This window comes from Artibeus jamaicensis, unplaced genomic scaffold (genome assembly GCF_021234435.1).
Source record: "Artibeus jamaicensis isolate MK-2021 breed Jamaican fruit bat unplaced genomic scaffold, CSHL_Jam_final contig_387, whole genome shotgun sequence".
Taxonomy (NCBI): domain Eukaryota; kingdom Metazoa; phylum Chordata; class Mammalia; order Chiroptera; family Phyllostomidae; genus Artibeus; species Artibeus jamaicensis.
In genome coordinates, this window is record NW_026521812.1 from 42,335,202 (window position 1) to 42,350,499 (window position 15,298).

The 15,298-nt window shown below is 38.3% G+C and overlaps 1 protein-coding gene across 3 annotated transcripts in view; it reads right to left on the reverse strand.

Annotated features, from left to right (window-relative positions):
* The window catches only part of LOC119048245 (cytochrome b5 reductase 4), an 87,541-nt gene that overhangs the window by 32,090 nt on the left and 40,153 nt on the right, over positions 1 to 15,298 (reverse strand). For 2 of the 3 annotated variants that reach the window (XM_053664851.1, XM_053664852.1), the window contains exons 5-7: positions 8,251 to 8,280; positions 4,281 to 4,341; positions 2,687 to 2,744 (exon numbers count right to left, since the gene is read on the reverse strand). In XM_053664851.1, the coding sequence (XP_053520826.1) occupies positions 2,687 to 2,744; positions 4,281 to 4,341; positions 8,251 to 8,280 (149 nt within the window). The remainder of the gene's footprint in view (positions 1 to 2,686; positions 2,745 to 4,280; positions 4,342 to 8,250; positions 8,281 to 15,298) is intronic. The other variant, XM_037143819.2, reaches the window with a different exon arrangement.

The window sequence follows — 15,298 nt, forward strand, 5'->3', positions numbered from 1 at the left end:
AAGAGAAAGATTAAAAAGTAATTTTCCCCAAACTTCAATGACTATACGATGAGGTTTGTCCAGAAAAAGTCAATTGTTAATATAACAAGAATGGTTTGCACAACCTCGATGTAACCTGGCAGCCAAGGAGAGTGGACTGCAATGCATATGCATGAACCATGCTGACTTCACTATAACAGTCAGTAGTGGCAGTAGATGCCATTGAGTGAGCATGTGTACTGTGTGGCTGTCACATTCAAAATGAGCAAGTAGAGCAATGAATCTGCATCAAATTTTATGTTAAACTTGAACATTCCTCCATGGAAACTATTTGAATGACTTGGAAGGCCACAGCTATGGACAACTAGTGACTGGCAGCTTCATCAGGATGTGTCTGCTCATGCATCACAACTTGCGCAGAGTTTTTTGGTAAAACATCCAATCACTCAGGTGACTCAGCCCCACTACAGCCCAGATTTGGTGCCCTGAGACTTCTGGCTTTTCCCAAAACTAAAATCACCTTTGCAAGGGAAGAGATTTCATACCATTGATGAGATTCAGGAAAATATGATGGGCCAGCTGATGGTGATTGGGAGAATTTTGTGAGGTCCCAAGGTGCCTACTTTGAAGGGGACTGAGGCGTCATTGTCCTATATACAATGTTTCTTGTATCTTATATTTTCTTCAATAAACGTCTCTATTTTTCATTTTACATGGATGAATACGTTCTGGACAGAAGTCGTACTTCTAAGATGATCAGTTAGCACTTCACATGGCACTTCTTTACAGAACCCATGAACATTACTACTGTTTGTTTTTTTTTTGTCCTACAACCCAGTTCTCTTCAAACCACATACTGCAATCTGAATTATATACCTATCTATACTTACTACCTACCTTACTCATTTGTCTTTCTCTAAGCTCTAGACATAAGAAACTGCACAGAGAAGTTTTTAATCTTCACCCAAGAACACATTTCCATTGATTTTCAGAGAGAGAGGAAGGGGATGTGTGTGGGGGGAAGAACATCCATGTGAGAGAGAAACATCAATTGGTTGCCTCCCGTACGCACCCCAACCGGGAATGAGACCTACAACAAAGGTGGCATGTGCCCCGACCAGGAATCAAACCAGCAACTCTTTGGTACATGGACTGATGCTTCAATTGAGCCACAAGGCTAAGGCTGCATATAGAACACTGCTTGGCACCTAGTAGGTGTTTAATAAATATTTGTTGAATAAATAATTTGGCAAAAACCATTATAATTAAACCAGGAGCCAAGATACATGTGCTCATTTTATTCTGGTGACTTGTGTGATGCCAGCAAATTACACAGCCTCTCAACCTCAGCTTATCACAAAAAGAAATTCAGTAACAACGTTTTAGTGTGTCTAATTACCACATAGCCTTGGTGCCAGTTATTTTAGTACCTATCATTTACAGGGACCATTTGCAACCAGTGTGCCACAGGCAGGTTTAACACATGCAATACCTAACTAGTCGGGCACTGCTCTTTTCCCTTAGGTTGTCAAATAAAAATGACAACAGCCAAAATAACAATAACCATCTGGTGTGAATGAATCAAAATTATACTAATTTTTTGCCAGATTGGCAAAAAATATATTTTTTGGTGTGTCACAGAATTTTAGTAATTACTTTATGTGTGCCATGGGATGAAGAAGGTTGAAAATCACTGACTTATATTATACTCCGAACACATCACTACACATGGAAGACTTCCCCCTTCCCTTGGGCACCCACCCTCTGTGCCTCACTGACACGACAACTCCCCTAGGCCCTGCCTGCTTGGTTTCGCACTGTGCGATGAGGAGACTATAACAAGAGCCAGTAGAAGGCGGGACAAGCAGTGCCTCTGGCCCTCCTGGCTGTATCAGGCAGAGGCTGGTTGCTCTTATGGAATGGTCACTTCGTGCCGCAAGAGTCAGAGGAACTCACTGGCTCAGAAGTGGTTCTGCTACTACAGAAGCAGCGTGGGTTCTCACAAACTCCTAGCTGCCAGAACTTGTTTTTAAATCCACATGGTCCCCCAAGTGTGAGAACCTTGTCATTTGTTGAAGGATGTGTTTGGAGGTGCTATAAGGTGCCTGCATATTTATTTGATTTCCCAGCTGGACTACAAGCCCAACGAAAGCCAAATCTCTGTGTCTAGTGTATTACTGGATCCCTGCCATCTGAGAGAGCACTGCAAATAAAGCGGGTGGTCAAGAAACAGTGAATGAAATATGTCCTGAATTTCAGTTTCAAGAGGGCACGTGAACCCCATCAGTGGTTTAAGCACACTAAGCCACAACAGTGCCATCTCTCCTGTCTCTCAAATCCCAATTCATGGCAAGAAATTAGTTCTCATGATGAAGTTAAATGGGATTCTCACTTTTGTCATCTGTGCTTCAAGAAAAAAAAAATAGAAAGGCGCATACACTTGCTAGTCTAGTTTTCTCTAAGAGGACACAATGTGACTGTTAAGAACATACGCAGTGGAGCTAGCCTGGTGGGGTTCGAAAAGCTAGATCTGTCACTGCGTGACTTTGAGTAAAGTACTTAACCTTTCATTGTTTTCTTACCTGTGAAGCAGGGATAACAAAAGTATTTACCTCATAGAGTTATTGTGAAGAGTAAGTTAATACAAGAAAAGGGTTCAGAGAAGTACCTGGCACCTGGCTAACATGGATCTTAAAGATGCGCTTACCTTCTGTTTAGTATATATGACAATGGTGACTGAAGAGTCTGTTTGGAACCAGTCATAGCTGCAAAACATCAGGAGAAGAATAACTATATCGACAATCATGTACATTAACATATACTAAATCATTAAATGTTTCACATCTACAATGAGAAATATATTTCTCTAGGGAAACTTTTCCCCTAAGTGATCAGTGGTTTTATCAGCTGGCAATTATTTCCAAATTTAAAATACCTATACTCCCATGTGTTCCAACTTGGACTCAGAAAAAGTTATCTTTGACAAGACACTTTTTATAAAAATTGCACATCTCCTTACAGAAGCTTCTTTTATCAAAGCAATAACAAAACACAGTATGTTTCCTTAAAGAACATGACAAAATCGACAAGCTTTCATTCCTCCCTGTCACAAATATATTACTACTCAAGAAATTAATTCAAGTTTGTTATCGGATAAACAGTAAAACTTAAGGAAAAACTAAGCCTTCTGTTTTGTAATAGCTATTAATCAAACTGATGCATTAGTCACACATCAGTGTGACTAAATACTAAAGGAGGTATCCTTAGGCCCTTATCCTATATAAAACATTTAACAGATTGCATATGAAATAACTCAACAAATTTAACAAATTTAACAAATATAGCAGGATGCTGCTGATAAAATATAGATTGATAGGGAGAAAGACAGAAAGAGAAAAAAGCTACAAAGAATACACATAACCCTGAGGGCACTTGAAATGGCACTAACAAAAATATATATGAATTACTTAATTTACTAAGACAGCTGGCATGTAATAAATACATTTTAAAAGATTTCCATTAAAGTGATATAATCAATTAGAATACAAAAAACAGAATAAATTAATTATAGTATGGTTATATAATGTAATACATACAAAAATGCTTTTACAGAATATTTAATGACATAGGAAATTAGTCACAGAATATATCATAGTACTAGTAATATATATCAAAAGGGAATCATTTGGAAATAGGTATTATATGAATCAAACTGGGTGAAATAAACCAAATATTAGAGCATGTACCTAGGGGTTGATGGGATTATAATGGATTTTTATCACTTTCTTTTGTATTTCTCTGAATTTTCAAAGTTTTCTACCATGAATGTATATTTTATAATCAAAAATTTTTTTGAAGTTTTTTTTAAGTTTTGGTGTTTAAAACAAGTCAAACTTCAGTATGTTAAAAACATATTTACAGAACAGTTCATTCACCAATACTGCCTGATAAAGCACTGTAGTTGTTTTTTTTTAATATTTAGAAAGTGGGAAAGGAGGAAGACAGAGAGAAAGACACGTTGATATGTGAAGAAGCATCAGTCAGTTGCCTCTCACATGGCCCCAACTGAGGACCCAGCCTGCAACCCAGGCATGTGCCTCACTGGGAATCGCACCACCGACCTTTCAGTTCGCAGGCCAGCAATCCACTGAGCTGTACCAGCCAGGGCCACTCCACAGTTCTTGGGGCAAAGAAGTACAACTAATACAGTGAGCAGTTGGTAAACCATGGCTGTTTTTTTAATGTGTATGTTTTGATCTAGAACTAACTTAGCTTTAAAAAAGTCAGAGAAGAACGCCTACCTTGGAGAAACAGGGCTTTCTTTGGCCAGCATTCCTGTCACTTGGCTCTTAGGAAGCATGCCTTCATAAAAAAAAAGATAGCCACGGTTCATCAATGGAGCATTTTTCTTTCTTTTAATCTTTTCAGCAAACTTATTGAAATATTATAAAAAGGACACAAATGACAGATGTGATACTGTCACATTCATAAACATCCATAATAAATGTTTATGAAGTACACATAACACTTGCAGCCAGCACCTTGTCTGCGTCCCTCCCAATCACCATCCCTGTTCTGACTTAACATCATGATTAGTTTATGCCTGTAGGTGACCTTTCTAAAAATGGAATATGATATGCTCTCTTTTGGTCCAGCTTTCTTCTTTTTTTCTCTTTGGTCCAGCATTATAGACCTTACAGTTCTGGTGTCAAATAAGCATGATTGAGTATGCAATAAATACACCTGGAGCTATCACCATGATGTTGAATGCATCAGTAGCTTGTCCCATTTTTATTACTGAGCAGTATTATGATGTAGGACTGTACCAGAATCGATTCATCCTTCTGTTTGAGAGTTTTAGTTGCTCCATGACCTCACTAATATGTTTTTCCCCCACTTCATTCATACTTGTGGGCATATGTCAACAAACATTCTAAAAGTGCAATAAAGCTTGGTTTTCAAATTATATTAGAAAACTTTGAGACACGGGAGAATTCTGGAGATTCTGTAAACTTTAAATATTGGGTTGGTCAAAAAGTTCATACGGTTTTTTCCATAAAATAAAAAACATGTATTTTATTTTCATCAACAACTTTATTGATTTGGGTATCTTGAGTATGTCTGCTATCTCCCGTGTGATATGTTTATTGTTATCAACTACTGTCTTGATTTGATCACTGTCAACTTAAACAGGTCTACCCAACAATGGAGCACCACCCAGAAAGGAATCTCCAGCATGAAACCTCACAAACCACTTTTGACATGTCTGATCAGCCACAGCACTTTCTCCACACACTGCCAAAATCTTTTCATTTACATTTCAGTTGCATTTTTACCTTTCTTGAAATGATAAAGCATAATACAATGGAAATGTTACAATTAAGTTCTCCTAGAACCATCTTACGGGAAAAAAAAAAAAAACTTTTTGGCCAACCCAATAGTCCCTCTACCCCCCACAACAGTAGTGCATTGTTGTATCTATAAGATCTTATTTTGGAAAAAGAGTACTGCTGAGAGTTGAAAAGCACTGCATTGATTATATTATTATTTCTCAAACTGCACAGGAAAAAATAGTTAATGTTTAGTCTCTGGTGAGTCTTGAAATTCTGAATCAAAAATCACAGCTGTTATGTAACGTTAGAGTAGGGAGGTACCTTTAAGACAAGCTAATTTAGAGGTTTTCGAGATTCTTTTTAGTCACAGAAGCTTCTGTTGAAACATTAGCTTAAGTGAAAGCACAGGTTTCAAACAGCCACATTTTTTTTGGATGAGGCTGACTGTGAACCTGAGTTCAGGTTGTACTCAGCATCCCATGTAATTCTGCAGGACACTCTTAATTTTCAGATAAACAAAGGAAGTCTGGGAGATGTGATAAAACAAGGCCAAAGATATCAAGCAATCAGCAGTGAGCCTAAACAAGAATGCTTCACCACAAATATACAGGTGTAATAAAACAGGTAAGACTATAATACGTAATTGAAATGTATTCTTTCTACAATGACAAAAAACCTTATTAAAATGTTTGAAAAGCTCTAAAAGATATTTTATGAAGCAATATATGAAGGAGTACCCCCCAAAACCTCAGAACTATCTTCTGGAGGGCAGGCCCCTTGCAGTCCAGGCTTCTCCCACTAAGTGAGTGTTCCAGGAGCCCATCTGTATCAGTGAACCTGCTGGCATCGTTGTGAGAGGCTGTGTTTGGCTTCAGTGAATTTTTTGGAAGATGCCTTCAATGTGTTTGCCCACTTCATAATGGGTGAATTTCAACTGCACCTGCCCATACCACGCTCAATGTTTTGCAGTTTTTGACCAAAAAGGGCATGACCCCCTGTGCCTCACCCTCCCTAAGACCTGATCTCACCCCAGTGACTCTTTTTTTGTTCCCTTGGATGAAAAAAGTCCTCAAAGGGAATGTCTTGCCAATGTGAAAGAGGTGAAACAAAAAACGGCAGAAGCACTAAAAAAGCATCAAAATCAACGATTTCAGAAGCTGTTTTGAGCCGTAGAAAAAACATCTTAATAGGGTACTGCATTAAATGGAGGAGAGCACTTTGAAGGTGACTGAAGTTTAAACATGTAAGAATAAATGCACATTTTTTAATAAATAATTCCAGTGGTTTTGGGTGCCCCTCATATTCATATATCATCTTTTGGAGGCCTCTTACATAAATAAAAGAAAACAAACATGTCACAATCTAAGAATTTTTATAAGAAAAAGCTATCAACAGAATTCATAAATTGTCACTTAATAATTTTGATCTTATATCATCTTATTAGGACCAGAAAATCTGGACACTGTGATTTTATGAAAAGCACTGATGCCTCTTCTTCAAATTCAAACTAGTACAGAAATCTGTCCTGCAATCTCATGAGAGAGCAAATAAGGCAATGCCTGAATATTCTAAAAACTACATAGTACCATACAAATTTAAATTATTACAAGAGAATAATACCATGGGCCAAATAATACACAATACCTTACACATACTATCCTTGGGATAAGTTGAAGGAATCTGATATGTTAATATGAGGTGGAATAAAATAATTAGGTAAAGTAAGCTAGACTGAGTGAACATTCTCCCTCCCAAAAGTGCTGACCTGATGGATGGATACCACTTTGGAGGGATCAGGTATCTAATGGAACACTATAGTAGTCTACCCCACTCAGTATTTTAAACAACTGTATAGGGCAGGCAGATCACATCTGCAAATACACAGACTGACCACATGTACTTAAATGAGCCAGATATGAGAAGCAGCTAATGTGGCAAGAGTAAGTTTATAGTTGTAAGTATGCGAAAAAGTTCATTCCTGTATTATTATTATTGTAATCATAACCTACTTGTCTTCCCATACAACCTTAAATCTACTTTTGCTCATCCCTGTATATATATGTGTGTGTGTGTGTATAACAATGCCAGAAGATCTAAGGTCTTAAGAGATAACAATGCTGGCCAGACCACTGATATGCTATAGTTCATTTTTAGGGGCACCTGTAATGGAGATACTAGTTAAATGCAGTGCATCCAAAGCAAGGCAATAGGAGAGTAAAGGTTCTGGAAGCCATATGTGATGGGAAATAAAATGCCCAGTCTATCAGTAATCAGTCTTTAAATGAAGGTTGTTTGCATAGAATCACCGAAGAGCCAATCATCAGATGGAATTTAAGATCAGTGCCTCCTTTATGCAGCATTATACAATGGACTAGCAACTTCAGTTGTTACATTGCAAATTGCATAAATTAGTCCACAATATAAACTATTTTTTCTAGTTATAAAATGGTAACTCATCTGACAATGTAGCTTATTAGCTGAATTTCTAAAACTTTCTTTTAAAGAGAGAAAATACCCTATTTCTAAACACATATGCATATAGTTCAGTTGCAATTCCAAGTCATACTGAGTGGCTGAAGAAGCCACCGCTGCTGAGCCCAAAGAAGAGGTCAACAGGCTACTGAGCATCTGCATGCAAACACTGGAGGTGAGCTTACCTGCCTGGGGAGGGGACTTGTTCAGTCCTGCTTCCTAATGACTACAAGTCTTCAAGCTGAGGGCAGATGGACACATTCTCAGGGATGTCACAGAAGGGACTACTATAAGTGTAATGGCTGGAATATGTGATCTATAATGTTCTGTCAAATCCTCTAGGTTTGAGCAAGTATAGACATCTTGAATATAAAAAAAATATCTATATACCCCAGATAATTCTGTGAAGCAACATTATACATAATCATGTTAGTATGATTTTTTTTACTATAAATTTATGACTTACCATTTAAGACTTTCTTTTCCTCACGACAGTCTGTACAGTGATTTAGAAAAAATCAGATAAGAATATTATAATACCAAAGTTAATATTATTAATTTAAAAGTATCAGCCCTTTTTTCTTGAAGGGCTTTCTTCTAAGGCTGGAGAGGGAAATAAGACTAATGAATAGATGGCCCGTTTTTCAAATAAGTTTCATCTCTGACACTTGCCTGGCCATCTGTCCAGGTGTTTGTCTTCCATGTCTCTGGGCTTTTTTTCCCTGGACATTTTTTTCTAACATCCTGGTAAATTATTTTAGAAAGCATATAAAACCCATTTTGCAGATTATCATATTCTAAATTAGTCAAAATTAACCAGAATTTATTAGATTATATTTTATAACTCATACATATTAAAACCCCCAAACTGATACCTTATTGTTTTGTTGTAGATAGGCCAGTATGTAGTGGGGTACAGGGTGAGGGGTACCCAGGAAAATAGTAGAAAGCCCCCACAGCCTTTGGTTGGGGGATGTGGGAAGTGGAAGATATGGCTTAGAATACTTTTCATAATAAAGCCTAGTTTATAGCTGTGCTACTGCCTCGGGGAAAAGTGGGCATGACTCAGACTATACATGTAACCAAGTAAGGTGGAGGCCCTTGGGTCACTAAGTCACATTTGCCCTGTTGGGAGATGGCAGCTGAATGAATACAACTATACAGGAAATTGGCAAATGTAGCTCATTGTGGGAAGTTGGAGATGAGGTCATGCAGCAGTCTCTGGGTCAGGATTTAAACTAAGGATGGGCAGCCATGAGGGGATTTGGCCATGCAGCTTGGAAGGGAGTGGAAGAGCCAAGAGAGAGCCACGATGCAGCTGGTACTACAGGAAGATTCCAGCAGTCTGTTAGTAGTGAGACAGGAGCCATGTGGGCCATAGGGACTGGTCTGCCATTGGCTAGTAAGGAAGCAGGCATGCTGCTTTGTCCGTGCCTGCTCTAGCTGACTCTGAGGCCCTGAAGAAACTCTCCTTGCAAGACACTGACCCACTGTCTTGCAAACCCAGGCTCTTTCTGTACTCTTGGAACTTTCCTGGACTTCACCATGATCCAGTTTAACACAGCACATGCTTTCTTGGACTATTACAACAGAGGCTGATGACAGTGCACCCAAGATTCTAAAGGAGAGAGCTGCTGTGAGACTGGCTTAAGCAACTAAAGCAACTTAAGGTGTTTAAGCAACTGGCTTAAGATAAGGAAACAGGGAACTACTGGGCTTGGTTTTGGCTTATAGCCTATTGGGGAACAAGGGAAGTGCTAGGTCTAATGGGAAAGAAGGGCTCCGAGCATAAATGCTCCAACCACTCCCCTCCCACCCCAAGGTTAGAACATTGTAAAAAAACAAAACAAAAACAAATGTTTCTCCCAATACTGATTGTTGGATCATTCACCAAGGTGCCATGTGGATGGGCCCCTGTCTGCTAGTTTACAAGTGCTTAAAATCACCACTGTTACTCCAAATTTAAAGGGCCAAAATGCTAAAAATATGCTGACTTTCACATGTATATACAACACAATCATTAGTGTCACAACTCAGAAAAAATCTTAGCAGGTATTTTCTTTCAGGATTGCAGCTGGCTCACAAATCTATACCTTCATCACAAGAGTTATACCAAACAGTCAAAATAAACCCTCAGTACGTTGTCAGGTTTTCTATAAAAAATTGAGTGGCAAGCTAGTAAACAGAAGAAAATCACTTGTTACTGTGAAATCATACCTGTTTCATAGAAAAAGAAATGTAAAGCTTTCAAATGTTTGTGTTTTGATTTTCCATTAACCAGAGATCTCATAATTACCTCCATTTCGCTCACCTGTCATAAAATAATCATGATTAAGGAGTCAGAAGACCAGTCTTTTCTTATTTTCCAAAATAATTTCATAGCTGAAAGGGATCTTAAGATACAGCAAATTACCAACGATCCCCTCATGTACAACTGATGGTCAGAGGTCAAGGACTTGACGGAAACCCGCAGCTCTTGAGCAGCAAAACCAAGATTATACTTATCTCTTCTGAAATTAGCACCACACTTCTCACTGTGCCATTACTAGAGTTAATACTTACTGAAAACACAACAGACCTGAAAACCATTTAAATTGTAGTTCACAATGAGCTTTGTTTATCAAATGGCAGATAAAATCTAGTCATAACAATACACAAGGGACTGCTGATGGCCCTGCTCCGTCGCTGCCTCTCAGTCAGTCAGTTTCGTCTGTCTTTGCGACTGCGGTTGTGATTGTTTTATCTCAGGACAAACAACAAACTTGCAGTACCACAAGTAAATGTATTTTCAGTGTACCACACAGCAGGCAGGCACTCAATCCACTGAGCCACACCAGCCAGGGCCCTGGGTCTTTTTCTGATACAAAAATTAACATCAGGAAGAGAACTTCTACTTAATGATCTAAATTACCTTTAAAAACTCTGCTAGCCTACTTTTGCAGCTCTTCAAAAATTGAGCCATAAAAAAATAAAATTACTTTTTTTGCTATTAAGTATATTTATATCTGAATCATTTTAGTCACATGAGACACTTTCCCCTCTAACAAGAAATGTTATCCTGTCTTGACAACTAATTTGATCATTTGGTTGGCTCCAAGGCCAAGAGAATTGATTCTTTTCTCATAATGCTGTGTGAACTGCATTATTCTGATTAGAGCCCCTGCTTTCTGGAGAGGTCAGCATCATTAGGATGGCTAGCCCTGTGATCTATTATCACTCTACTCTTCTTTGGTAAGAAGGCTGGGTAAGGAATTTTAATCGTGACCTGGTTCTAGTTTCCCTTTGTTGAATGGAGCCACAGGCAGACCCCCTATGAAAACAAAACAAAACAAACCTCCTGCTTTACCAGTATGCTCATTCTTAACAAATAATCTTTGATCATGATTTTAACAGGGATACTGACATAATAAGAAACCAATGGATAAAAAATTAGGAAAATATAAACATACATTCAGTTTGTTTATGCATGCATAGAGATTTGGAAGGATTCGCACTAAATGTACTGATGTGGTTCCCTGTGGGTGTGCATGGCAGGGGAAGAAGGTAGATGGGAGACAGGTATGATAAGGGCACTTCTCATTCTTGAATTGTGTGAATGCATTCCTTATTCAAAAATTAAGTAAACCTAATTAAAAGGAAAATGCTGATATGTTCTTTTTTATGTTTTTTAAATAATTTTATTTAGTTATCTTTCAAGTACAGTTTTTTGTCTATTTCTTCCATCCCAGCCCCGCCCCCGCCCAGTGCTCCCCACCTCCCTCCCATTTCCACCCCCCTTAGTTCTTATCCCTGTGTCCTGCATATTTGTTCCTCCAAATCCCTCCCCTTTTCCCCCCTTAAATTCCCTCTCCCCTCTGGTCACTGTATGTTCTTTTTAATACCACGTGATACATGCTGTAAAAGAGGTGTGTAGAAGGTGGTATGGAAGCCCACAGGGGGTGCCATCTGTACTTACAAGGAATTTGAAAGGACTCCACTGAGGAAGTAATATAATAGCTGTCTTTTAAAACTACATAGGCATTTGTCAGAAAGGCCCTGAAAAAATATTTTAGGAAGACAAATACTGAGCATTTACATCTGAATGTTTTACATTTGTCATGTAGCTACATTATCTCATCTTCCCATCTCACTCTAAAAGACTGATGTCCTGAAACCATCAGATACGACTTCAGTCTTGTTACCCAAACGTTCCCTTCTGTGTTCCCTTTACTGCTGGGCCTTGCCAGAAGACTTGATGGCTCTGCTCTCTACAATGTGTTTAACAGCCATTTTTCTCTAGAAAGTTCTTCCATATCTCTAAATGGAAGTCCTCATAACACAACTTAGGCCTCATTCTCATTCTTGTTTCAAAAGTTACATACTCGTTTCTCCCATCTTATAAATTTTATTTCTAAACTATCTATCTTTACTTTTTGCTTTCCTCTATTCATCTTTATAATCATCTTCTGAATCATCTTGAAATGTTATGCATCTTTCAAAGATTAAGGCCCAAAATTACTCTTTATCCCAGAAGCTGTTTACCAGTAGAATTAAAACAAAGACTGAAGAGTTCAAATAGGTACTCAGATAAATCCCAGGTTTAAACTCAGGCAAGAGATTCTAGCTGCAGAAGCAAAGTAAGACAACCTGACCGAGATAACAACTTGCTCATTCAATACAGGCCATTTCATCATGACACCCTGCCCCTCTCCCTCCACTAGTGACTGTCTTGCTTCTCTCCTACCACCAACCTCAAAGCTTCTGTTTTGCCCACCCACCTGAGCCCTGAATTGTCCTCATCTTACCAATGAGGAAACTGACATTCTAGGAGAGAGAACTTTGACTCTTACAGAAGGTGAACTTCCAGCCCATCCAATGCTATCTTGTCTACATACCAGCTTCACAAACATGTGCCACTAATACCATCAACTTTAAGAACAAAAAACCTAATTCATATAGGAAGGTTTCTCTACTTCGGCACTACTAAAATTTGGAGCTGGATAAGTACTTATTGTGGGAGTCTATCTTGTGTGTTATAGGGTACTTAGCAGAATCCTGGACTTCCCATCCACTCACTAGAATATCAGGAACATTTAGCTTAGTTGCAGCAACCAAAATGTCTCCAAACATTGCCAAATACCCTCTGGGAACAAAATCAACACCAGTTAAAAACCACTGGCATATAGCAAAGGAAAATTAATGATGCTTTCAAAAGTAGGTTAACTTTGATGAGGTGATTCTTTGCCTTACAAAAGAAAGCACCCATGCTTTCTTTAAGTGGTGGTATTAAACACCTATAGCTTTTAGTAAGGCACATACACATACATGCCTCAGTATCCTCACTTCTAAACCGAGAGAGTTAAAACAGGTTTAAATACCTCTTCCCTCTAAGTATTCTATTGATCCATGTTCTAAGTTACTTGCACTCATTAAGTGATCGAGAGAATGGACATGAAAACTAAAAACATAAAAGTAACAGAAATCTTGAAAAAGCAGTGAGAAATTGAGAAGAAACATTCCTGAGACTGTACTATGTCATTGGAAAATATGACATTTTAAAAAATGTGACTTATGGTAAATTTTTTTGAAGTACATTTATTGTCTAGAACAGCACTGTCCAGAAGAAATACAATGCAAGCCAGGAGTATAACTTCTAATGTTCTGACAATTACATTAGCAAGGTAAAAATAAACAGGCTAAGTTTTAATAGTGATCTTTACTTAATACATTATATCTAGAATATTATCACTTGAACATGTAATCAATATAAAATTATGAGATATTTTACCTTCTTTGTTTCATACTTAAAGTCTCTAATGCAGTGTGTATTTGGTCCTTGTAGCATATTGCAATCTGCACTAGGCACATTTTGAATGTTCAACAGCCACAGGAGGCTAGTGGTTACCGTGACAGCAAAGGACTAGGATAAGGGCAAAAATTAAGAACACTTTTCATCTTTGCCAGAGAATGAGAGTTCCACATAAATAAATTATTAACAACTAAAACTTAAGTTTTTGAAGTTTCTTTTTATTCATTATTGATGTATTTCTAAAGATATCAATACAAACCGTAATATTTTTCAAACAAAGGATTATAAAAATCACCCTGAGTGCTTAACGAGGATCCATTTAGTATCATTTCACATTCTGACTCTGCTGGCTTTTCCGTTTGCCTCCTAGATACCCAGGCATCTCACCACTGCCACACTAGAAACCACTGGGTAAAGTGAACACTACACTGCCTTACTGTGGGGATGCCCTCGGAACGCCAATTCTGGATCCCCCTGCATTGGTGTCTGGCAGGTCACCCCACCTAAAAGACGGTGTCAGGGGTCTGATACTGAGAGAAGCCCATGCATATATAACATTCCTCTTTAGTACATCCACAGTCCCCCCCCACCCCCGCCCCACCTCCACAAATCATCTCAGCAACAATCTCTTTCCACCTACTACTCCCAATTTAATTGTTTTCATCCTCTGTTCTTATCTCACCCAGGAGTTGTAATGATAGAGGAAACACATGCCCTGGGTCGCCAGAGTCAGTGCACTCCCTCTTATCCCAGCATAATTACTAACAGAACCCTCTTCCATTATCGAAACTGCCCCAGTTCAGACGATTACACAGTTATCCCATAACGCAGTCTCTGTCTTAAGAAACAGGCACTGGAGCTAGCTCATCACTCTGGACTGCTGTTTCTAACTGCCCTTTTGTTTACGAATGTCTGGGGATTTCCTTGTGATTGAATCTGCTCATTTTAAGTGGTGTTTGTTGTATCTGGTGAGGCATTTTGAGGATTATTTGTCTTTCATTTCCAGGGAGGAAGGAAAGAAACCAGAAAAGTCTTTTCACTAATTGGCAGAAACCTAAAAAGCCTGGCATATGTTCTGATTACCCTGAATGGTTAAGAACACATGGATTTTGGTACCAGATTGTGCAAATAAGATATATAACATTCAGAATAAGGTAAAATTATTCATTCAGAAATTTTAGCTATAATCTTATCTCCTACAGGCAATGAATCTGTGAACTTAGGGACCAATTAAAAGGAAAAAGGGATTGGTTTACAAGAGTAAATTGGTTGAGAGAATTTCCAAACACCCAAGTTCAAAATAGTTTGCTTTTGGTATATACATACATAGCTTATTTGTTTTTGTAGTAATAGGAACAAAAAGAAAACTTTTTTTTGAGCATCTGTTTACTCTCACTGTGCAAGGAACTTTACTCATATTAATTCTTAGCCTACGAATCACTGCACAGATTTAAAAATTGAGGCTCAGGGATCAAAACTGGCTCAAAGATTGCACAGCCAATAGGTCTTAGAGTTGGGGTTCAATCCAGGTATGCCTGTGCTATTTCCATACTGCTGATGCAGGCCTCTAGCAACAAGGCCTGGAATTACAAAACTCACTGAACTAAATATAAATGGAAGGCTCGGGTCAAACAAGCCAATTTATTCCTATTTGTGTGTCAAAGTCAGGAGCGCCCGAAAAATAAATAAATAAATAAACAAACCAGATTCCTTCCACAGTAAAGGA